This window comes from Nomascus leucogenys, chromosome 6 (genome assembly GCF_006542625.1).
Source record: "Nomascus leucogenys isolate Asia chromosome 6, Asia_NLE_v1, whole genome shotgun sequence".
Classification (NCBI taxonomy): domain Eukaryota; kingdom Metazoa; phylum Chordata; class Mammalia; order Primates; family Hylobatidae; genus Nomascus; species Nomascus leucogenys.
In genome coordinates, this window is record NC_044386.1 from 58,644,084 (window position 1) to 58,669,942 (window position 25,859).

At 43.4% G+C, this 25,859-nt stretch overlaps 1 protein-coding gene, 1 long non-coding RNA gene, 1 other non-coding gene and 1 pseudogene across 9 annotated transcripts in view; 3 read left to right on the forward strand and 1 right to left on the reverse strand.

Moving 5' to 3' along the window:
- Positions 1-1,286, forward strand: LOC115835478. Its single transcript, XR_004030462.1, has 2 exons — positions 1-920; positions 1,042-1,286. It is a non-coding gene; the product is annotated as an uncharacterized LOC115835478 (long non-coding RNA).
- The window catches only part of STARD9 (StAR related lipid transfer domain containing 9), a 149,154-nt gene continuing 123,721 nt past the window's right edge, over positions 427-25,859 (reverse strand). Inside the window, exons 27-33 of one of the 6 annotated variants that reach the window (XM_003266783.4) lie at positions 4,636-4,723; positions 4,352-4,473; positions 3,607-3,671; positions 3,222-3,424; positions 2,896-2,975; positions 2,500-2,658; positions 427-1,937 (exon numbers count right to left, since the gene is read on the reverse strand). In XM_003266783.4, the coding sequence (XP_003266831.2) occupies positions 1,836-1,937; positions 2,500-2,658; positions 2,896-2,975; positions 3,222-3,424; positions 3,607-3,671; positions 4,352-4,473; positions 4,636-4,723 (819 nt within the window). In that variant the 3' untranslated portion in view covers positions 427-1,835. Of the gene's footprint in view, positions 1,938-2,499; positions 2,659-2,747; positions 2,976-3,221; positions 3,425-3,606; positions 3,672-4,351; positions 4,474-4,635; positions 4,724-25,859 lie in introns of those variants that run through there. The other 5 variants (XM_030814227.1, XR_004030459.1, XR_004030458.1 and 2 more) reach the window with 5 other exon arrangements.
- LOC100599828 lies at positions 11,852-12,784 on the forward strand (annotated as a pseudogene). Its single transcript, XR_001115856.2, has one exon. The product of XR_001115856.2 is annotated as a protein FRG1 pseudogene (transcript).
- Positions 14,070-14,170, forward strand: LOC115835782. Its single transcript, XR_004030801.1, has one exon. It is a non-coding gene; the product is annotated as a small nucleolar RNA U13 (small nucleolar RNA).

The window sequence follows — 25,859 nt, forward strand, 5'->3', positions numbered from 1 at the left end:
CCTATCTTGGCCTCCCCAAGTGCTGGGATGACAGGCGTGAGCCACCGTGCCCGGCTGGCTTCTCTATTAAGGCGGACAGGGTCACCTCCTGGTTATCCCCTGACTCAGATTCCCATAGGTGGCTCTGCCTCAGAAGCCCCAGGGCACTGTGGTCACTGTTAGGTGTGGCAGTGACTGTTCTGGATTCTCCCCTTCAGTTCTTACTTGGGCTATAGTTGAGCAACTTACCTGGTTGCTGTTTACCCTGCAAAGCAATGCCAAGTTCATGGGAAACTATACATACATGTAAACTGAATCTTTGAAATGGCTATGAGTGGGTATTGCCAGGGTGATCTCCAGCTAACTCTGCCAAGCTCGAATCACACACTTAGGCTATCCCGGTGCAGGATTTCATCTACTCTTCACTAGATAAAGTACACAGAGGACTTTTAATTTTAAAATGTTCTTTTTTGGTCAGTAGTCTTAGTAAGAGATTTATATGAAAAGAGGTAGGAGTATATAAATAGGGTGTTAAATATATCATGTCACCAAAAAATTTACCCGAGAAATAGAAGTTTAAAAGCAATTTAAAAAAACCTTCAATCAACAATATATAAATAATCTGAGGTAAGAGGGAAGAATGCCCTGCAAACACTTTAGAAAAATACATCTCTGCCACACTACAGAAATATATCTTTTACCACGTCTTCCGAATCCCCAGTTAGCCTCCATCTACCAAAGATTTTGGGCACCAGAACTAAAGATGAGAATCTTTCCCACCCCTGCCACTTGCAGGTAAACACAGAGTTCATGTTCAGCCAGGCTAAAGTACAAGAAAACTGAACCCACTCTCCATCCCATCCCATCCCATCCTAGGATAGGTGGGGCTGGAGCAGAAATCATGGAATGCTCAGGACTCCACCCCTCCCAAGTGCACTGAGGTAAGTTCTGGAACTGAGCTTCCTCCCAACAAGCCACTCACTTCCTCTGGGAGTTCATTCACCTCCTCTCCCTTCCTCAAAGGGCAATGTTTAATCTCTGAAATTCCTCTTGCCTTGTCAGCAACCAGCATTTGGCTGCCACTCCAACCAGTCCTCAAAAGAACTCAGCCCCCAACCCTGACCCCAAATCTGTCCAACCTGGTTCTATAGTGTCTTCCATCTGACCGAGCTCTAGAGTGACAGCTTCATATCAGAGCATCATCGCTCAACACCCCTGACTCAGGCCAAGACCCAAATGTCTTCTCCTGGGAGGGAAAGGGAGAAATAAAGCAAAAATCAATAATAAAGTATTTTGCAAAAACTCAACAGGGAGAAAAGATTCTGAATCGGTGTTCTGGTTTGTGCAGCTGTTTTCTGAACCCTCTTTCTGTTTTGGTATTTTTAACGTCCCATCACATAGTAGAGCTGAATGCTAGAGGAGGTAGATTCAGAGCAGAGTCTTGGCCAGTGGCTGCCTGCTTCCCTACCAGCCTGCGGAAGCACCTTGCCAAAGCACTGCAGTCCCCGGCTCTGCTGGCTGTGCCCAGTCCTGGTCCTTAAGTGGCCTGTCTGCCACAGAGTCCCAGAAACAGGAAAGAAAGGTGAGAAATCCAAAAGGTGAGCAGAGCTGCATTCACTCTGGATAGCCTGGGCTAGGAGCTCAGGCCGTTTGCTCTGCACTGGTGCCAGCTGTGACCAAGTACTGACTGGGCTTTGCTAGCATCCCTGGGCCAGTGCTGTCTGCCCCAATTGGCCACAGCAGGTAGCATCAGCTTTTCCTGCACTGGGGTATGGAAAGTAACAAGGAACTGCCACAGTGTCTCTCTTGAGCAGTCTGGGCCTGCATCTCAGCAGCACCATCTTGACGGTGAGATGCTAGCTACCAAGGAAGGAAGCCAGTCTGGCTATAACCAGTGGCTGCTGTTTGATGAAAGAGCTCAGGAGCTGAGGTGGGAAGCCTGGAGCACCAAGTTCCACCTGAAAGCAGAGAAAGAAGAATTTAAGGTGCAAATAGATTTGAGAGAGTATGCCAGGCGCACTCCAGCCCCATGGAGTTCCCCCAGCCTGTGGTGATGGGAGAGGCACCTCAGATTGTGGCTTAGTGTTTACAGGCCCCTGGGCTCTGCCATTCAGATCTAAGTATTGGCATTCACCTCCTAGTGACAAAATACAAGTCAAGGGACTGGGAGGGGAGAGGTGAACCCAACAGCTCATCACTCCGCTCTGCCGAGGCTGCTGCTTTTGCCTCACAATGACTCATCTATCTCCTAAGGACACTGGGATCACCCACGGGATGCAGGTCACTAGGTTTTCGGTAACAGCAGCTTCAGAAAAGATTGATAAACTCCTGTCTCATTCCCTTCTCTCCAGTTCCCCACTGACTTCCCTTACTGCAAGCCCAGGAAGCCCTCGAGTCTCCGTGTCTCAGGCCAAAGGGCCTGGGCACTGGAGGGTGTTCAACAGCGAGACAGAAAAATCCCAGGGGGCTGTGGGACCAAGTCAGCCTGTGCTGTGAGACCAGCTGCAAAGGATTTATCACCTGGGCCAAGTAGATGACTCTGGTGACTTCCTTCCCTTCCACAGTGATGGGCTGCAAGATCCAGGCACTGGGCAGGATCTCACCGCGAACCATTTTTCTGCTGGGTCTTGGCATGGATGTATCATACACAGACTGGGCTGCCATGACAGACAGGTGACCCTGGGGACAGAGGGAAATGGGAGTCCTGCCTGTGTAGTGTGGACAAAACAGGAACAGGCTCCCGTGTAGACAGTATGGTGAAAGGCAACACTGGGCCAGCCTTCAAGCCACCCCTACCCTGGCTCCAGCCCCAATTTGCCCTCCTTCCCCTAGAGGACCTGAGGCCCACATAGATTGTTTCTCACGACACTTCAGCCCAAGTTCTTCCCACAACGTCTTTACCACCAAGGCAGGCACCTCTTTGGCTTCCACGCAGACACAACAGAAATCCCGTGGCTGCTTCAGTGCACACAGGGTGGTGTTGCACACCAAGTACACTGGAGGGACAGGGATAAGGAAGGTCAGGAGGCCCATGGACAGACCTAGTCCTAAAGCCTTCCTGGTCAGGGAGCCCTCCCCCATCACTTGACACCTAGCTCAACCTAGGCTGAGCAATCAAGGTAACCTGAGTACCTGGCCTCCCAAGAGGGCTGCCTCCAACCCTCCACCTCTATCCCCCAGCAAGACCCTACTGGGCACACCAGAAACCAGGCCCCGTGGAAGCCTTCCTTCCCTGGGCTCACCCAGGCTGATGCTGTTGGTCACTTGCTGATGCAGCCTTGCTGTCTGGATGGGCTTGTAATACAGGGGCCACAGAGTGGGGTCACTGACAGCCGCCCACACGTGAGACAGCGGCTGGGACACCACACCTGCCCCCAGGAAGCCATGCCGAGTGGAAGAAAACACCTTGTAGTAAAGCTGCACCGCCTGCTCCTCACCCTGATAGCTGGGGGGACACACCAAGAAGAAAATAGGAAGCGGTCAAAAATGGGCTCTAAGGGTCACCAAGGAGGGGCTCAGAGTGAAGACTTGAGGAATCCAGGTAAGGGAAAGGAGGAGAGAAGCCAAGCAGGGTGACAAGCTTAGGACCAAGACAGGCACTGTACAAAGGACCCTACACAAACTTACTTCCAGCCAGCAGTTGCCTGGCAGCTGAAGAGGTTGTGCAAATTATCCGAACAAGCAGCCATTACCTGGGGACACAATGGCCACACCCAAATTAGGAGGCACAGTAAAAACTAAGCCCCTGGGTTAGTCAGTCTGGCCTGCACCTGCTAAATTCCCCTTTTCTTTTTTTTTTGAGACAGAGTCTAGCTCTGTTACCCAGGCTGGAATGGAGTGGCATAATCACGGCTCACTGCAGCGTTAACCTCCTGGGCTTAAGCAATCCTCCCACCTCAGTCTCCCAGTCTCTAGGACTATAGGTACACACCACCACACCCAGCTATCTTTTTGTATTTTTTGGTAGAGACAGGGTCTCACCATGTTGCCCAGGCTGGTCTTGAACTCCTGGACTCAAGCAATCTTCCCACCTCAGCCTCCCAAAGTGCTGGGATTACAGGTGTGAGCTACCACGCCTGGCCTAATGTTTTTATTTTTTTGTAGAGACAGGGTCTTGCTATGCTTCCCAGGCTGGTCTCAAACTCCTGACCTCAAGTGATTCTCCTGCTTCAGCCTCCCAAAATGTTGGGATTACAGGCATGAGCACTGTGCCTGACCCGAATTCCCCTTTTCTCAAGATGAAGAACCACTGAAGATGCCCACGAGCCTTGGGCTCCTCATCTGCCCAGCTTTTTTCCTACTTTCTCTTCCTGCACACCCAGCAGAGGTCTGGGTAAAGGAATGATGGGGATGGGTGGGAGCAGTTACTCACATCAGCCATAGAAGTGTCCACGACATGCTTGGCCAAATCCTGGTAGGAAGAGGAAAAGCAGGTCCCCAAGCTGGACAGACTGGATGGTGAACAGCAGCAACTGCCCAGGGAGGCTCTGCGGCCTACAAGAAATAGGTGGAGGCCCTGGGATAGCACTGAACATCAGGGTCTCAGGACAGCAACAGCTCTCCCGCAGACCAGTGACTCACTAAGATCTAGCAGCCATCAGCCCCTAAGTCCCCAAACCAGGCAGCTGGCTATGCCCAACACTCCCTGCAACTCACTGTAGGCGGAGTTCTTCCTCCCTGCAGAATGGCCTCCTCGCTCATCCCCTATCCATACATCCCTGGAATCAGGCAAGTTTGTGTGCCCCTGCAGAAGAGAAGATACTCAGGACAGAGCCAGAAGGCAAGCACAGAATTATCTCCTCTGCCTCTGAACTGCATCTCACAGCTTCCAGTGGGATGACTCAACTGCAAAGGTCTTCCCAGATGGGAATACAAGAGGCTGGACGTCCCCCCAAGAAGACTACAGCAACAGAAATGGGTGTCTAGACGATCTCTGCTCCCCCTCTAAGCCACAGGCAGAGGCTGCTTACAGGATAGTTCCAACAGGGATCAGAACAACCTGGGCCTGAGAGTATGGGGTGCTCTGCCAGCCTTCCAAGCTAGGGGGTACCAGGGATCAGTGCATGAGAGGCTCTCTGCACCACCAGGGCAACAAGAATGAGGCCATGGCTAGAGGGGGTTTAGCGGGGTAATAAATGTGGAAGATGGGATGGGAGGAAAAGTAATGGGCTATGAAAAGCTGAACGCTTGGCCCCCACCCCAGGTGCAGCAGTCAAGCTAAAGGTCCTAACTGGGGATTAGATGGGGTGACCCTCTGGATCTGCAATGTGGTCACCACACCTCCACCTCAGCAAGCTCCTCAACAACAGAGGAACTCACAGGCACCCACCATCTTACCTCCATCATCACCTCTAACCTACTGCTACTCTGATCACAATAAAGGAGGAAATGAAGACAGTTCTCTCTCCACCCTCATCTCCTCCTCACCTGCTGTGACAGACAGCAGGTCCTTCTGCCTCTGGCTTAGCTCTCACACTGCCCTGTCAGAAGCCTTTCACTACTGATCACCAGTCTCTTCACTTGTTGCCCCCACCTCTTCCTCTTCACTAGATCTTTCCTATTAGCCACAACACTTGGCTAATTTAAAAAAAAAATTTGGGGGCTGGGCGGTGGCTCATGCCTGTAATCCCAACACTTTGGGAGGCCAAGGCGGTAGATCACCTGAGGTCAGGAGCTTGAGACCAGCCTGACCAACATGGTGAAACCCCAACTCTACTAACAATACAAAAAATTAGCCAGGCGTGGTGGCGGGCGCCTGTAATCCCAGCTACTTGAGAGAATCGCTTGAACCCAGGAGGCAGAGGTTGTAGTGAGCCGAGATTGTGCCACTGCACTCTGGCCTGGGCACAACAGAGACAGACTCCATCTCAAAAAAAAAAAAAAAAAAAAAAATTGTAAAGACAGGATCTCACCCTGTCCTAACACTCCCTGCAACTCCCTGTAGGCGGAGTTCTTCCTCCCATGTTGGTCTTAGACTCCTGGGCTCAAGTGATCCTCCCCTCTGCGGCCTCCCAAAGTTTTGGGATTACAGGCGTGAGCCGCTGTGCCCGGCTTCTCTCATCTTTAAAACCCTCCTCTTCAGTCTCCTGCCCTTCACAGATAGGCTTCTTGCAACTAGTTTCGCTGTTTGCCATCTCCTACTTCTCACTGACTTCTGAACCCACCCTAATCTAACATTTGCCCTCGTCACTCCTCCAAACAGCAGTCACCAAGGTCCATGGTGTCCATGTGGCTGGATCTTGTGAATAACTTCTGTCCTACACTTCCTGAATCTCTCAGCAAGCTTTGACTTAGCCAGTCTCTCCCTTTTACTGACAGAATCACTTCCAGAAGCCCCTGGCTTCTCATCTCTCTGAGTGGTTTTTTTTTTGTTGTTGATTCATCCTCTTCAACTGTTGACATTTTGGGATCCCTTCAAAATTCAGGCCTGGGCCCTATTTTCTCACTCCATAATATATTCCTAGGTAACCTAATCTGTTCCCAGTGCTGTACAAAAATAAATATCCAAAAATTATTGGATAGTGACTTCCAAAAATAAACATCCATAAATTAATCAATAAGTACTGCTGAGACAAATGGGCAGCCATCTGAAAAAAAAAAAAGATTGCATCAGAGACCCATTTCACAGACATACCAAAATGGATCCTTTATGCTTTATGGATCAAAGATATGCTGGGAGATGGAGGAGTATAACAGAATTACAAGAAAATATAATTTAAAAGATAACTGTGCCTGTAGTATAGTTGCCTGGGAGGCTGGGCGGGAGAATCCCTTGAGTCCAGGAGTTTGAAGCATAAGCCACTGCACCTGGCCTCAAAAACGGTTTAAGAAATTCTCAACAACAATTGGATCAAGGAAGAAATACAAACAGAAAATGCAAAATTATATTAAAAATGAAAATACATGTCACAAGCTATGGGAAATGGCTGAAGCAATGCTCAGAGGGAAATTTTTAGCTTTAAAAACATCCATAAAAAGAAATAAAAATAAATGAATACTATGAACTATATGCCGACAAATTCAATAATGTAAATTACTGACTCAAAAGTTAAACTGACTCAAGGAGAAATAAAACATCTTAGTACAGCCTGGGCGGGGTGGCTCACGCCTGTAATCCCAGCACTTTGGTAGGCTGAGGCCGGTGGATCACGAGGTCAGGAGATCGAGACCATCCTGACTAACATGGTGAAACCCCTGTCTCCACTAAAAAAATACAAAAAAATTAGCTTGGCATGGTGGAGGGCCTGTAGTCCCTGCTACTCTGGAGGCTGAGGCAGGAGAATGGTGTGAACCCAGGAAGCGGAGCTTGTAGTGAGCTGAGATCGCGCCACTGCCCTCCAGCCTGGGGGACAGAGCGAGACACCATTTCAAAAAAAAAAAAAAAAAAAATCTTAGTGCATATTTTGTTTACAGATTTAAGATACTAAATTAGTGATCAAAGAAAATTTCAAGATAGCTTCATTAGGAAAATGTACCAAATGTTTAAGGAATTAATACCAATCCTTCCCAGATTCTTCCAAAAATCAGGAGGGAACACTTGCCAACTCATTCTATAGGGCCAGAATTACCCTGATACAAAAACTGGGCAAACACATCACAAGTAAACTATAGAGCAATATCCCTTATGAATACACACACACAAATCCTCAACAAAATACTAGTAAACTGAAATCTAGCAACACATAAAAAAGATCATATATCATGAGCAAGTAGGATTTATCACAGAAACACAGGGCTGGCTCAACATACAAAAATCAATGCAATGCACTATATTAATAAAAGAAAAAACCCCGTAACATTATCTCAGTAGACACCAGAAAAAAGTATTTGACTAAATCCAGTACCTTTTCATGATAAAAATATTCAAAAAACTAGGAATATAGGGGAATTTCCTCAACCTGATAAAGGTTGGCTATCAAACATCCACAGCTAACATCATACTTAATGGTGAAAGATGGATACCTTCCTCCTCAAATCAGGCGTAAGACAAGGACATCTGCTCTCACCACAACTAATAAAATTGTACTGGAAATTCTAGCCAGCACAACTGACAAGACAACAACAAAAAAGGCAGATGACATGATCTTGCATATAGAATATCTTAAGGAATCTATTTTAAAAAACCATTAGAACTAATAAATGAATTCTGCAAGGGTATAGGAGACAAGAACGATGTACAAAAATCGATTTTATTTGTGCATAATAGCAATGAAGAAACTGAAAATGAAGTGAAAACAATTCCATTTATAATACTGTCAACAGGAATAAAATACTTAGGAATAAATTTAATAAAATAAGCATAAAACTTATACTCTGAAAACTTCAAAACATTGTTGAAATTAAACCTAAATAAACGCGATGACATCCCATATTCACAGAGCTAAAGACTTAATATTGTTAAGATAGCAATGCTCCCCCAATTGATCTATCCATCAAAGTAATCCCAATGAAAATCCCAGCTGACTTCTCTGCAGAAATTGACAAGCTGATCCTAAAATTCATATGGAAATCTGAGAAACCCAGAATAGTCAAAGTAATCTTGAAAAAGAACAAAGTTGGAAGATGCATACTTCCTGACTTCTAAAGGTACTACAAAACTACAGTAAAGAAGACAGTGTGAGGCTGGGTGCAATAGCTCACACCTGTCATCCTAGCACTTTGGGCGGCTGAGGTGGGAGGATCGCTTGAGGCCAGGAGTTTGAGACCAGCCTGGGCAAGATAGCGAGACCCTGTCACACACACGCAAAAAGTGTGGTACTGGCATAAGGACAGATATGTAGATCAACGGAATAGAATTAGGAGTCCAGAAGTAAAGCCATATGTCTATAGTCAACTGATCTTTGACAAGAGTGCCAAGACAATTCAAAGGGCAAAATAATAATCTTTTAAACAAATGTTGTTGGGAGAACTGGATATCCATATGGAAAAGACTGAAATTCAACCCCTAGCTCTCACCATATGTAAAAATTAACTCAAAATGGGCCAAAGAATGAAATGTGGAAGCTAAAAGCATAAAACTCTTAGGAGGAAACAGAGGCATAATCTTTGTAATCTTGGATTAGGCACTTGTTTCTTAGATATGAAACCAAAGCACAAGGAACAACAATAAAAAGTAAACTGGACATCATTAAAATTAAACTTTTGGCTTCAAAGGGCACTATATCAAGACAGTGAACAGACACAATGAATGGATGAATGGGAGGACATTTTCTGTGAATTATATATATTTGCTAAGGGACTCTTAAAAAGACAAATAACCAAATCTTAAAATAGACAAAATATCTGACTAGATATTTCTCCAAAGAAGATATATAAATGGCCGGGCGCGGTGGCTCAAGCCTGTAATCCCAGCACTTTGGGAGGCCGAGGTGGGCGGATCACGAGGTCAGGAGATCGAGACCATCCTGGCTAACACGGTGAAACCCCGTCTCTACTAAAAATACAAAAAATTAGCCGGGCGTGGTGGCGGGCGCCTGTAGTCCCAGCTACTCGGGAGGCTGAGGCAGGAGAATGGCGTGAACCCGGGAGGCGGAGCTTGCAGTGAGCCGACATCGCGCCACTGCACTCCAGCCTGGGCGACAGAGCGAGACTCCGTCTCAAAAAAAAAAAAAAAAAAAAAAAAAGAAGATATATAAATGGGCAAAGGCACATGAAAAGATGCTCAACACCATTAGCCATCAGGGCAATGGAACTGAAGCCACAATAAGGTACTACTTCTGATCCACTAGGACAGCTATAATCAAAAATAGGTCATGGCAACTCTTGGTGAGGACGGAGAGAAACACACTGCTCATATACTGCTCGTGGGAAGGCAAAATAGGACAGCCACTGTGAAAATCAGTCTGGCAGTTCCTCTATGATCCTGCAACTCAACTCTAGATACATACCCAAGAGAAATGAAACCATATCCATACAAAAGCTTTACAGGGATGTTCACAGCAGCAATATTCATTAGTAGGCAAAAAGTGGAAAACAACCTAAATGTCCATCAACTGAAGAATGGATAAATAAAATGCGGTTTATTCATACAATGGAGTATTACTCAGCCATAAAAAGGAATGAAACTCTCATATATTTTAAAACATGAAGGACCCCTTGTTGTGGGTTAAATCACTGTCTCCATTGAAAATATGTTGAAGTGCGAACCCCCAGTATCCGTGAATTTGACCTAATTTGAAAATAAGGTCCTTGCAGATGTAACCAAGTTAATATAACATAGTACTGGATTCGAGTGGTCCCTAAATCCAATGACTAATGTCCTTATAAGAAGGCAATGTGGAGCTGGGTGCAGTGGCTCACGCCTGTAATCCAACACTTTGGGAGGCTGAAGCGAGTGGATCATCTGAGGTCAGAAGTTGGAGACCAGCCTGGCCAACATGGTGAAACCCCATCTCTACTAAAAATACAAAAAATTAGCCGGGCATGGTGGCAGATGCCTGTAATCCCAGCTACCTGGGAGGCTGAGGCAGGAGAATCACTTGAACCCAGGAGGCGGAGGTTGCAGTGAGCCAAGATCGTACCACTGCACTCTAGCCTGGGTGACAGAGCAAGACTCTGTCTCAAAAAAAAAAAAAAAAAAGTTATGTGGTAGCTTACGATGGTAATTCTAGTACTTTGAGAGGCTGAGGCGGGAGGATCACTTGAGGTCAGGTGTTGCAGGTAAGAATGAGCTGTGATTGCACCACTGCAGTCCAGTCCAGGTAACAGAGACCCTGTCTCTTAAAAAAAAATTAAATTAAAAAAAAAAAAGAAGGCTATGTGAAAACACAGGGACAAACAGACAGGGAGACAGACACACACACACAGAGAGAGAGAGTGCGAGTGAGAGAGAGAATGTCATGTGAAGACAGATAGAAATGGGAGTGAATGCCAAGGATTGCTGGTAACCATCAGAAGCCTGGAAAGAGGCTTGGAGCAGATCCTTCTCCCAGGAGCTTTCTGAGGGAGTATGGTGCTGCTAACACCAAAATTTTGGACTTCTAGCCTACAGAACTATGAGAGCATAAATGTCTGTTGTTTGAAGCCACTCTGTGAGTGGTAATTTGTTACAGCAATTCTAGGAAACTAACACAATCCTGAAAACATTATGCTAAGAGAAAGAAGCCATCAAAAAGGATCATATATTGTATAATTCCATTGATATGAAATGTCCAGAATAGGCAAATCCATGGGGACAGAAAGTAGATTCGTGGTTGCCAAGGGCTGGGGAATGATGAATTTAGGGAATAACTAGGTGAGTAATGAAAATGTCCTAAAATTGGTGATGGATACACAACTCTATGAATATACTAAAGCCAATGGATTATAACAATAAAAAAATCAATTAAAGAAGTGCTCAAGGGCCAGACACGGTGGCTCACGTCTGTAATCCAACACTTTGGGAGGCTGAGGTGGGCAGATCCCTTGAGCCCAGGAGTTCAACACCAGCCTGGGCAACATGGTAAAACCCCGTGTCTAGAAAACAAAAATACAAAAGTAGCCGGACGTGGTGGCGCGCACCTGTACTCCAGGTACTCAGGAGGCTAAGGTGGGAGGATCACCGGCACCCAGGGAAGTCGAGGCTGTAGTGAGCCATGACTGTGTCTGGGCAACAGAGCAAGACCCTGTCTCAAAAAGAAAAAAAAAAAAAAAAGACAGGGCATGTCAAAAGGACACAAGACCCAAGCTGAAAGAACTCCAAATAATTAAAGCTGGAACAAGTTGAACAATGAAATTAATAATGACAGTACGTATTGAATTATACCCCAAAGAATATGATTCCAAACTGAAAAAAATTAAATAGTTGAATAAATTAAGTGGCGGAAGAAGGGACTACACTTTCTTAGAGAAAAGTTCCAAGTAGATTCAGCCTTTGGGTGAAGACGGAGGCGGGTTCTGGAGAGACGTACGCTGTCAGGGAGTGTTTGCTTCGTCTCCACTTCTGTTCCTCCCCGCCCTGATGCTGCTCCCGGTCACATACTCGGCCTAAGCCGGCTTCAGCCTCTCCACGCAGAAGTCTCCCGGAGCCATGGCCGAGTACTCCTATGTGAAGTCTACCAAGGTCGTGCTCAAGGGAACCAAGGTGAAGAGTAAGAAGAAAAAGAGCAAAAGAGAAGAAGAGAAAAAGAGAAGACGAAGCAACCCAGCTTGATATTGTTGGAATCTGGTGGACAGTAAAAAACTTTGGTGAAATTTCAGGAACCATAGCCATTGAAATAGATGAGGGAACCTATATACATGCACTCGACAATGGTCTTTTTATCCTGGGAGCTCCACACAAGGAAGGTGATGAGGGCCCTAGTCCTCCAGAGCAGTTTGCGGCTATCAAATGATCTGATTCCAGAATTGCCCTGAAATCTGGCTATGGAAAATATCTTGGTATAAATTCAGATGGATTTGTTGTTGGGCGTTCAGATGCAATTGGACCAAGAGAACAATGGGAACCAGTCTTTCAAAATCTGCTTTATTAGATGCAATGAAGCAGGAGACATAGAAGCAAAAAGTAAAACAGCAGGAGAAGAAATGATCAAGATTAGATCCTGTGCTGAAAGAGAAACCAAGAAAAAAGATGACATTCCAGAAGAAGACAAAGGAAGTGTAAAACAATGTGAAATCAATTATGTAAAGAAATTTCAGAGCTTCCAAGACCACAAACTTAAAATAAGTAAAGAAGACAGTGAAATTCTTAAAAAGGCTCAGAAAGATGGATTTTTGCATGAGATGCTTCTGGATAGGAGAGCCAAATTGAAAGCCGACAGATACTGCAAGTGACTGGGATTTTTGTTTCTGCCTTATCTTTTTGTGTTTTTTTCTGTGTTTGGTTTTTTGTCCTCGCAATGGTTGGCTGAGAATGATGATTTCCAGCTTCATCCATGTCCCTACAAACGACATGAACTCATCCATTTTTATGGCTACATAGTATTCCATGGTGTATATGTGCCATATTTTCTTAATCCAGTCTATCATTGATGGACACTTGGGTTGGTTCCAAGTCTTTGCTATTGTGACTAGTGCTGCAATAAACATATGTGTGCATGTGAAAAAAAAAAAAAAAAAGTTCCAAGTAATAAATGTAGAATGAGGGAAATACAAAATTGCCACTAAAATATCACAGTAATAATTTTTACAGATAAGATACACTAGTAGACACTAAAATCAGTGGATGAAAGTTTGAGGAAAAACAGGGTTTTCCATAGTCTCCAAGATTTTTTTTTTTGGGGGGTGCTGCGGGGGATGGAGTCTTGCTCTGTCGCCCAGGCTGGAGTGCAGTGGTGCCATCTCAGCTCAATGCAAACCCCGCCTCCTGGGTTCAAGCTATTCTCCTGTCTCAGCCTTCTGTGTAACTGGGTCTACAGGCGTGTGCCACCACGCCTGGCTAATTTTTGTATTTTTAGTGGAGACGGGGTTTCACCATACTGACCAGGCTGGTCCTGAACTCCTGACCTCATGATCCACCCACCTCTGCCTCCCAAAGTGCTGGGATTACAGGTGTGAGCCACTGTGCCCAGCCAGTCTCCAAGATTTTTTGAGACAGAGTCTCTCTCTGTCCAAGGCCAATGGTGCAATCATGGCTCACTACAGCCTTCACTCCCCTCCAGGCTCAAGCGATCCTCCCACCTCCACCTCCCAAGTAGCTGGGCCCACAGGCATGCACCACCAACATAGCTTTTGTGTGTGTGTGTAGAGATGGCATATCACTATGTTGCCCAGGCTGATCTCAAAATATTGGACCCAACTGATCCTCCTGCCTCAGCTTTCCAAAGCACTGGGATTACAGGCGTGAGCCACCACATTCAGCCATGCTCATTAATCATAAAGGAGAATATAGCAACATTCAGTGGAGAGACCCCCAAACACCACCTTAATCAAAGTTCACATCAGCAGAAACAGGACATGTCGGTATCCGGTAACCTCTGATACAATGCACCGAGAATAAGGTATTGCATGAGACATACTCATACTATAAAACTATTTGTTGTCTAAATTTTGAATTTAACTAGCATCCTGTATTTTTCTTTGCCCAACCTTGAGAAGGGCAAATCCCTTCTATGGCATTTTTTTTTGCCAAAAACGCATAACTTCAATCCAACCATAAGGAAACCATGGACATGATCCTTTTGTAGGTCGTAAGCATGATGATCGGGTTTTCAAATACATGTCTGAGAAGTGCCTCTCTCAAACCTTATTATGTCAGCACATTACCTGTCTTACATGAAAAAAAAAAAGGAAAAAAAAGAAAGAAACAGTAGATAAATACATTCCAAAAAATTACCAACCATGAAGCAAGAAAAGACGGAGAAACTATCACAGGAAAAAGAAATTGATAACAATATACACAGAAATGAACAAGTTAGAATCAAAACTGGCTCCAGGAGAGACGAAGTATCTAAACCAAAAGTTGGCAAACTTTTTCTGTAGGGAGCTAGATGCTGAATATTTAAGGCTTTGTGGGCCATTTGAGTAGTTGCAGCTACTCAACTCTCTGCCACTGTAGTGGGAACACAACCACAGACGACATGTACATGAATGGGCATGACTATATTCCAGTAAAACTTTATTTACAAAAACAGGAAGCAGGCCAGATCTGGCCAAAGGGCCATAGTTTGCTAACCCCTGATCTTAACAGACCATCTTCCATTGAAGAAGTTTTTCAAATAACTAATCCCCTGCTGAAACACCAAGCCTTGTCAATTTAAAAGGATTATTATATCAAACTTTAAAAGATGATTCAAAAGAATTTTTTTTTGAAACAGGGTCTTGCTGTGTCACCCAGGCTGGAGTACAGCAGCATGATCACAGCTCACCACAGCCTCGACTTCCCAGGCTCAAGCAATCCTCCCACCACAGCCTCCTGAGTAGGTAGGACTACAGGTGTGCAGCACCACGCCTGGCTTTTTTTTTTCTATGTTGCCCTGCCTGGACTCAAACTCCTGGGCTCAAGCAATCCTCCTGCCTCAGCCTCCCAAAGTGCTGAGATTACAGGTGTGAGCCACCGTGTCCGGCTCTCAAATTTTTTTACTTTTCATCCCCATTTCACTCTCCCACCCATATCATTCTGATGTGCTTAGAGTACATCTTTTTGTTTGTATGTGTTCTTGCAAAAAGTGATTGTTTTATATGTTGTATTTATATACTGTATATGTTGTTTAATTTACAAATAGTAATATATCTCATTTTATGGGCGGATCATGAGGTCAGGAGTTCAAGATCAGCCTGGTCAACATAGTTAAAGTCCGTCTCTACTAAAAATACAAAAAAAATAAGCTGGGCATGGTGGTGGGCACCTGTAGTCCCAGCTACCGGGGAGGCTGAGGCAGGAGAATTTCTTGAGCCCAGGAGTTGGAGGTTGGAGTGAGCCGAGATCGTGCCGCTGCACTCCAGCCTCGGCAACACGGCAAGACTATGTCTGAAAAAAAAAAAAAAGTTTTTCACTCAGTATTCTGCCTAGGTGTTTAATCTGTTGATTTCGATTCTTGCATAGTATTAATATTTCATGTGTGCAACTACCACATTTTACCTACCCATTCTTCTCAGTGATAGATTCGCGAATGTCCTCCAACTCATTGCCACTTCAAATAATGCCTTAATAAACAATTCCTTACATGTTCTCTCATAACCTATGCAAACATTGCTGAGTCATAGGAACCTACAATGGTTCCAATATCCTCAAAGTCCTGCCAAAATCTGGCACCATCTGGCTTCCTAAATTTTGCCAACTTAATAGGTATAAAGTTTTTATTACTTTTTTTAACTATTCATAAACCTTGAAAAAGAAAACTACCATCTTTCCTTCCTATTAAAGGAGTATAACAGTAATATAAAACCTAAAGAATATATTGTGAAAGCAAAAACCACAGAAAAATTCAAATATTGATGCAAAATTCTAAAATATAAGTGGACTCCAACAACACATTAAAAGAATAGTGTATCAGAATCATAAATATGTATTATAGGATTTATTCCAGGAATGCAAGAATAGTTCAATATTAGCCCAAAAATAGATGGATGGATGGATGGATGAAATAATCTCCAAAGACTCTGAAATACCCATTCTGGATAAGAATATGCTATAAAGTAGGAACAGTTGGATATTTCCTTAGTATAGCAAAAATATATCTATCTCAGCTCAAAAGCTATAAAAAAGCCAGGTGCGGTGGCTCACGCCTGTAATCCCAGCACTTTGGGAGGCCGAGATGGGTGGATCACCTGAGATCAGGGGTTCGAGACCAGCCTGGCCAACATGGTGAAACCCAATCTCTACTAAAAATACAAAAATTAGCCAGGCATGGTGGCAGGCGCCTGTAATCCCAGCTACTCGGGAGGCTGAGGCAGGAGAATCGATTGAAGATCGAGGCGAAGGTTGCAGTGAGCCGAGATCACGCCACTGCACTCCAGCCTGGGCAACAGAGCGAGACACCGTCTCAAAAAAAAAAAAAATTAAGATACGTACATGTATTAGCAGCTGCTAAAATTAGTAGTGCAGGTCTAGAGAATCAACCAAAAAAACAGATGCAAAATTAATTCACAGAAATCAATAGCTTTAATACACACAAAATAATCAGAAGATATAAAGGAAAAAACCTATTTATAAAAGTAACAAAAAACTTAAAATGCTTAGAAATAACTCTGACGAGAAATGTGAGAGACATATGAAGAAAACTTTAAAAACATAAAAAGAAAGCTTGAACCTAGTACGTTTTTGGTTAGAAAGTTCTATAGCATAAGACGTGGTTTCTCCCTAAGTCAATCCACATGATCCTATTAAAAATAGTAACAAGTTCTTGCAATTGAACTAGACAAGGTGATCCTAAATTTCATATAAAAAATAAACAACAGGCCGGGTACGGTGGCTCACGCCTGTAATCCCAGCACTTTGGGAGGCTGAGGTAGGCAGATCGCTCGAGGTTTGGAATTTGAGATAAGCCTGGCCAACATGGTGAAACCCCACCTCTACTAAAAATACAAAAATTAGCCAGGCGTGGGGGCGGGCGCCTGTAATCCCAGCTACTCAGCAGGCTGAGACAGGAGACTCGCTTGAACCCAGGAGGTGGGGGTTGCAGGAAGCTGAGATCACGCCACTGCACTCCAGCCCCAGTGAGAGAGTAAGACTCCATCTCAAAAAATAAAAAATAAAATAAACAAACAACAGGCTGGGTGCAGTGGCTCATGCCTGTAATCCCAGCACTTTGTTCAGCTGAGGTGGGCAAATCACCTGAGGTCAAGAGTTTGAGATCAGCCTAGCCAACATTGAAAACCCCATCTCTATTAAAAATACAAGAAAAATTAGCCAGGCATGGAGGGTGATGCATGCCTGTAGCCCCAGGTACTCAGAGTGCTGAGCCAGGAAGAATCGCTTGAACCTGGGAGGCGGAGGTTGCAGTGAGTCAAGATGGCGCCACTGCACTCCAGCCTGAGTGATAGAGCAAGACTCCATCTCAAAAAAAAAAAATAAACAAACAAACAAACAACAGATCAGTAACACAGAGGCACAGCAAGATGGCAGAATAGGACACTTCAGTGACAGTTCCCCACAGAAACATCAAGTTGAACAACTATCCACACAAGAAGATATCTTTGCTAGAGCTAGGAAAACCAGTTGATAGATAGAAGTACTAGATTTTACAAGAAGAAGAAGATGCATTAAAGATAACAGGAAGGAGAGTCTCATATTAACTGTACCAACCCTCCCCCAACCCTAGGTAGTGATGAGAGACACTGTCCACATGGCAGGAGAGGTTAGTGGACATGGCACTTTGCCTTAGAGCCCAGTACTAAGTATGCCACAGTAATACACAGGACCAGAAAAAACCCCACAGCCTAATTCCAGGCCTGTGCCCATGGACAAAGACTGTGGACCCACACTAAGCACCAGAAAGAATTTACCACCCCATCAGGATGAATGTGATTGTCACATCACTGGGCCCCAAATAAACTTCAGCATGGTAGCGGCCTGGGCCTTGGGCATGACCCATTTCCACCCTGGTCCAAGAGGCCATAGGCTTCAGGTGTAACCCTGCATAGCATCAGCTGTGGCAGCTGCAGAATTGCCCACATCACCTTTCCCTCCAACTGTAGGCAATGTGGTGCAGAGAAAGACACCGTCTGCTTTGGGGAAGGAGACGGAATTATGCATGAAACTTTTCCTTGGAACCCAGTACCAAGCCCACAACAACAAAACCAGCACCTGGTTCAGGGCCCTGGCCAGCATTACCACACGAGGTGGGGAACTCTCCCTGGGTCTTACTCAGGTCCATCTGGGCCAGGCACATTGGAGTCTATAACAGAGTCCCAGCTACATAGGCTTACAGTGCCCTCTAGTGCTAAGATGGGTACAGTGACCACAGGCTTAGGGAACTCAACAGCCAGGCTCCTTTGAATTCCTGGAAGGCCCTCTGAAAGACAGGTACAAACAAGGCCAGATTGCAAAAATTAGAATAAATATCCATTTCTTCAATGCCCAGATATTGACACACATTGGAAAGCATCAAGAACATTAAGGGAACTATGACCTCATCAAACCAACTAAATAAGGTGCCAGTGATCCATCCTGAAGAGATTGAGAAGTATAATCTAAGACAGGGAATTCAAAATAGTTGTTTTGAGGTAGCCCAACAAACTTCAAGAAAACACAGAGAAATAATTCAGAAATCTATGAGAGAAACTTTACAAAGTGATTAAAATAATCTTGGCCAGGTGCGGTGGCTCACGCCTGTAATCCCAGAACTTTGGGTGGCTGAGGCAGGCGGATCACCTGAGGTTAGGAGTTCGAGACCAGCCTGACAAACATGGTAAAACCCCATCTCTACTAAAAATAAAAAAAAAATCAGCCGGGCGTTGTGGCAGGTGCCTGTAATCCCAGCTACTCGGGAGGCTGAGGCAGGAGAATCACTTGAACCTGGGAGGTGGAGGTTGCAGTGAGCCGAGATCACGCCACTGCATTCCAGCCTGGGCAACAAGAGCAAAACTCTGTCTCAAAATAAATAAATAAGTAAATAATAATAATAATCTTTAAAAAATCAAACAGAAATCCTGGAGGTGAAATACATTGAACAAACAAAAATGCATCAAAATGCTGTCTCGACAGCAGAAATTATAAAGCAGAATAAATCTGTGAGCTCAAAGACAGGATATTTGAAAATACAGAGGAGGAAAGCAAAAAAAGAATGAAAAAGAACAAAAGGAAGCTTAAAGAATCTGTGCAGTAGTGTCAAAAGAAGAAATGTGGCCAGGAGAGGTGGCTCACGCCTGTAATCCCAGCACTTTGGGAGGCCAAGGTAGGCGAATCACGAGGTCAGGAGTTCGAGACCAGCCTGACCAACATGGTGAAACCCTGTCTCTACTAAAAATACAAAAAAAAAAAAAAAAAAAATCAGCTGGGCGTGGTGGCTGGCGCCTATAATCTCAGCTACTTGGGAGGCTAAGGCAGGAGAACTGCTTGAACCCTGGAGGCGGAGGCTGCAGTGGGCAGGGATTGTGCCACTGCACTCCACCCTGGGTGAACAGTGCAAGACTCCATCTAAAACAAAACAAAACAAACAAACAAAAAAACAAATGTACGAGTCACTGGCATTCAAGAGGGAGTGCAGAATGAGAACAGAGGGGAGTAGAAAATTTATTCAAAGCAATAATAACAGGGAACTTTCCAAACCTAGAGAAAGATATACATATTCAGGTACAGAAAGGTAAAAAGTTCCCAATTAAATTTAACTAAATAAGACTACTCCAAGGCATATAATAATCAAATTTTCAAAGGTCAAGGACAAAGAAAAGGTCATAAAACCAGCAAGAGAAGAGAAGCAAATAGGCTAGGTGTGGTGGCTTATGCTTGTAATCCCAACACTTTAGGAAACTATGGTAGGAGGATTGCTTGAGGCCAGAAGTTCAAGACCAGCCTGGGCAACATAGTGAGACTCCCATTTCTACAAAACACTTAAATTAAATTGTAATTTTTAAAAAAGAAAACAAGCAAATAACAAGTAAAGGAGCTCCAATAGGTCTGGCAGCAGACTTCTTGGCAAAAACCTTACAGGCTAGGAGGGAGTGGGATGACAGTCAAAGTGCGGAAGGAAAAAAACATCAACCAAGAATACTTCATCCAGTAAAACTATCCTTCAGACATGAAGAAGAGATGAAAGACTTTCCCAGACAAACAAAGATGGGGAAATTCATCAACACCAGGCCTGTCTTATAAAAAATGCTAAAGGCAGTTCTTCAATCTGAAAGAAAAGGATGCTAATGTGTAACAAGCAGACATCTGAAGGTATAAAACTCACTGGTAAAACTAAGTACACAGACAAATTTAGAATACTCTAATATTATAACTGTGATAGACCACTCCTATCTTTGCTATGAAGAATAAAAGACAAAACTATTAAAAATAATAACAACAGGCCGGGCGCGGTGGCTCATGCCTGTAATCCCAACACTTTGGGAGGCCGAGGCGGACAGATCATGAGGTCAGAGTTGGAGACCAGCCTGGCCAACATAGTGAAACCCCATCTCTACTAAAAATACAAAAATTAGCCAGCCATGGTGGTGTGCGCCTGTAATCCCAGCTACTCAGGAGGCTGAGGCAGGAGAATCATTTGAACCCAGGAGGCAGAGGTTGCAGCGAACCGAGATGGTGCCACTGCACTCCAGCTTGGGCGACAGAGCAAGACTCTGACGAAAAAAAAAAAAAAAAAAAATTTAATTGTCTTTGTTCTATAACTGGGAAGATAAACTAGTAACTGACATTATCAGTGTGGAGTCTGCTGAAAGGGCTGGTTTCTGTTTAGCCCTTAGGGAAGAACGCCTAATATCTGTTAGCGAGGAAGGGGATATAAGGAGGTGTGTCCAACCTCCCATCAGGTCATGGTCATGCATTCAGCGTTTTTTTTTTTTTTTTTGGAGTCAGAGTCTCACACTGTCACCTGTACTGGAGTGCAATGACGATCTTGGGTCACTGCAACCTCCACCCTCCCGGGTTCAAGCAATTCTCCTGCCTCAGCCTCCCAAGAAGCTGGGATTACAGGTGCATGCCGCCACGCCTGGCTAATTTTTTGTATTTTTAGTAGAGATGGGGTTTCACTATGTTGGCCAGGCTGGTCTCGAACTCCTGACTTTGTGATCCGCCTGCCTCAGCCTCCCAAAGTGCTGGGATTACAGGCATGAGCCACTATGCCCGGGCAGGGCATTTATTTCAAAACCTTCTGTTGGTCATGCACTCAGCTTTTAAGGTTTCTCTGGGGTCTCCCTGGCTGAGAGGAGGTCTGTTCAGTCAGTTGGAGGCTTAGAATTTTACTTTTATTTATCAATCAACATACAAAAATCAGTAGTGTTTCTATAGACCAAAAGCAAACTATCTGAAAAGGAAAGCAAGAACACAATCCCATTTATAATAGCTACAAAAAAATAAAGTCCCTAGGAATAAACTTAACCAAAGAGGTGAAAGATCTCTACAACGAAAACTGTAAAACACTAATGAAAGAAATTAAAGAGGACATGAATCAGTGGAAAGATATCCCATGTTCATGGATTGGAAGAATATTGTTAAAATGTCCATATCACCCAAAGCAATCTACAGATTCAATGCAATCTCTATCAAAATACTAACAACATTCTTCATAGAAAAAAAAAATCCTAAAATTCATATGGACCCACAAAAGACCCTAAACAGCCAAAGAAATTCCGAGCAAAACAAAGCTGGAGGCATCACAGTACCTGATTTCAAAAAATACTACCAAGCTATAGTAACCAAAACAGCATGGTACTGGCATAAAAACTGACAGACTAAAGGAACAGAGCAGAGAACACAGAAATCCACACATTTACAGCCAAGTGATTTTTGACAAAGACACTAAGAACACACAAAGGAGAAAGGACAATCTCTGTGATAAATGATGCTGAGAAAACTGGATATCCACATACAGAAGCATGAAACTAGACCCCTATCTCTTACCATATACAAAAAGGATCAAAAACTTAAATCTTACAGCAGAAAATATGAAACTACAAGAAGAAAACATAGGAGAAATGCTTTATTACATTAGATTGAGCAAGGAATTTTTGGATAAGACCTCAAGAGCACAAGTAACAAAAGCAAAAATAGACAAATGAGGTTACATCAAACTAAAAAGATTCTGCACAGCTAAGAAAAAAAGAGTGAAGAGACACCCCACAGAATGGGAGAATGTATTTGCAAACTATGCATATGACAAAGGGTTAATATCCAGAATATATAAGGAATTCAAATAACAGCAAAAAATCCCAAATAATCCAACTTTAAAATGGGCAAAAACCTGATTTCACATTTCTCAAAAAAAGACATTCAAATGGCCAACAGGTATGTGAAAAAGATGCTCAACATCACCAGTTTTTAGGGAAATCAAAATCAAAACTACAACGAAATATCACTTCGTTCCATCTAAATGGCTATAATAAAAAGACAAAAAACAACAAATGCTGGTAAGGATGTGGAGAAAGGGGAATTCTTATACACTGTTGGCAGAAATGTAAACTAATACAGCCATTATGGCAAACAGTATGAAGGTTTCTAGAAAACTAAAGCAGAACTACCATATGATCCAGCAATTCCACCACTAGGTATATAGCCAGTGAAAATGAAATCGGTATGTCAAAAAGATATCTACACTCCCATATTTATTGCAGCACTACTCACAATAACCAAGAGATGAAATCAACCTAAATGTTTACGGATGAATGGGCAAAGAAAATGTGGCATATATACACAATGGAATACTATTCAGCCATAAAACAGAATAAAATTCTGTCATTTGTGGCAACACGGATGAACCCAGGGACATTATACTAAGTGAAAGACACCAGGCATAGACAGAACCACCACGTGATCTTACTCATATGGGGAATCTAAAAAAGTTGATCTCTCACGCCTGTAACCCCAGCGCTTTGAGAAGCCAAGGCAGGTGGATCACCTGAGGTCGGGAGTTTGAGACCAGCCTAGCTAACACGGTGAAAACCCGTCTCTCCTAAAAATACAAAAATTATTTGGGTGTGGTGGTGGGCGCTTGTAATTCCAGCTACTCGGGAAGCTGAGGCATGAGAATCGCTTGAACCCGGGAGACGGAGGTTGCAGTGAGCCAAGATCGCACCATTGCACTCCAGCTTGGGCAACAGAGTGAGACTCTGCCTCAAAAATAAATAATGAAAATAAAAAAGTTAGCTGGGCACGGTGGCTCACGTCTGTAATCCCAGCATTTTGGGAGGCCAAGGCGGGCAGATCATGAGGTCAGGAGATCGAGACCATCCTGGCTAACATGGTGAAACCCCATCTCTGCTAAAAATACAAAAAATTAGCTGGGCGTGGTGGTGGGCACCTGTAGTCCCAGCTACTCAGGAGGCTGAGGCAGGAGAATGGCGTGAACCCGGGAGGCGGCGCTTGCAGTGAGCCGAGATTGCGCCACTGCACTCCAGCCTGGCGACAGAGCGATACTCCATCTCAAAAAAAAAGAAAAGAAAAGAAAAGAAAAAAGTTGATCTCATAGAAGAAGAAAGTAGAATAGTGGTTACCAGAGGCTGAGGAGGGGATCAGGAAGAGGCAATGGGGAGTGGTTGGTCAACAGGTACAAAGTTAGAAAGGAAGAATAAGTTCTGGTGTTCTATTACACAATAGAGTGACTGTAGCTAATAACAATGTAATGTATATTTCAAGTTGGCTAGAAGATAGGGTTTTATGTTATCACCACAAAGAAATGATAAATGCTTAAAGTGATGGATGTGCTAATTGCCTGATTTGATCATTATGCAATGTCTACGTGTATATGTGTATTATGCAATGTCTACGTGTATATGTGTATTATGCAATGTATACGTGTATTATGCAATGTATACGTGTATTATGCAATGTATACGTGTATTGTGCAATGTATACGTGTATTGAAACATCACAGTGTACCTCACAAATATTTACATTTTGTGTCAATTATAATAAAATAAGACGATTCTTTTTTAATAAACGAGAAAGAATACTCTGGTAAACTGAGAAAGAGAAGAGCAATGAGGGTAGTGGTGGACTAACACTACCGCAGGGTAGAATCTATTCTAAGCCTTGGTATAAGGAAAGGGGACCCCTTAAACTGGTGAGGCAAAGATAAACTGTTTAACAAGCATTACAGGGACAACTGGATAGCCATCTGGAAAGAACACAATCGGATCCATACCTCATATGAAAATGACTCCAAAAGGAACAAAGATTTAAATATGAAAAATAAAACCAAAGAAGTTCTAGAAGAAACCATGGAAGAAATTCTTTATAATTTTGCATTGAAGAATGTGTTTCTAGTTATTATTTATAACCTAGATACCATAAAAGGAAAACTGACAAATATATCTACCTGCATGGCCTCAAACAAAATAAGCAAAGTCAAAAGAGAAGGAAGCACTGGTAAAAAAATATTTCTAGTTCATATCAGTCAAAGGGCTATTCTTGCTAAAATATAAAGAACTCTCGAAATTGGTAAGAGGAAGAGAGAAATGAGCAAAGGATATGAACAGACGGCTCATGAAAAAGGAAATACAAATATTTAAGCATATAAGAAAAATGAGGCCGGGCGCGGTGGCTCACGCTTGTAATCCCAGCACTTTGGGAGGCCGAGGCGGGCGGATCACGAGGTCAGGAGATTGAGACCACGGTGAAACCCCGTCTCTACTAAAAATACAAAAAATTAGCCGGGCGTGGTGGCGGGCGCCTGTAGTCCCAGCTACTCGGAGAGGCTGAGGCAGGGGAATGGCGTGAACCCGGGAGGCGGAGCTTCCAGTGAGCCGAGATTGAGCCACTGCACTCCAGCCTGGGTGAAAAAGCAAGACTCCGTCTCAAAAAATAATAAAAAAATAAAAAATAAAAAATAAAAATAAAAAAAAGAAAAATGAGATATAATTTTCAGCAAAAAATCCAAACATTTGATAACATGTTGGTGAGAGTGTGGGAAAAGGTAAACTCTCAGCTATTACTGGTGGGAGTATAAATTAGCTCATCTGTGAGAGAAAATGGTACCTATCAAAAATTTAAATGTATATACTCTTTGTACAAGTGCCCTTCTGGGAATTTATCCCACAGATATATTTGCCTATGTACAAAATGATACATGCATAAAGTTATTCACTGTAGTATTGCTGATAACAGCAAAAGTCTGAAAGCAACCCAAGTTAGAATACTGGTTAAATTACAGTGCAACTCTACAATGGAATGCTATGCAGCAATGAAAAAAATGAGAAAGTTCTCTGCATATTCAAATAGAGTTCCAAATTATACTGAGTGAAAAAAATATATAAGGTATAGAACAGTGGCATAATATGCTTTATTTTGTATCCATAAAGACCCCTAGGAGGATACCTTCCAAGAAACAACACTGCTTTCCTTGGGTAGGGTGAAGGAGAGGAACGAGGTACACTGAGGGCAGGGATGGGTATTTCCCTGTATCCCTTTTACAGGTTGAGTACCCCTTCTCCAAAATGCATGGGACCAGAAGTGTTTTGGATTTTGAATTTTTTTGGATTTTGGAAAATTTGCATATGCATAAGGAGATATGTGGGGATAGGATCCATGTCAAAATACAAAATTTATGTTGGATATATACCTTATACACACGGCCTGAAGGTAATTTCATATGGTGTTTTAAATAATTTTGTGCATGAAATGAAGTTTTGACTGTGTTTCAACTCAACGTGTCACATGAGGTCAGGTGTAGAATCTTCCACTTCTGGTGTCACAGTGCTCAAAACGTTTTAGATTTTGGAGTATTTTGAATTTCTGATATTTGGATTAGGGATGCTCAACCTGTATGTGTATATATTTGTGCCCTTTCTACTATATGAATATATTATCTATATAAAACATCAAACTTAAAAACATGCAATAACAGAGAAGAAAAGAAACACTATTC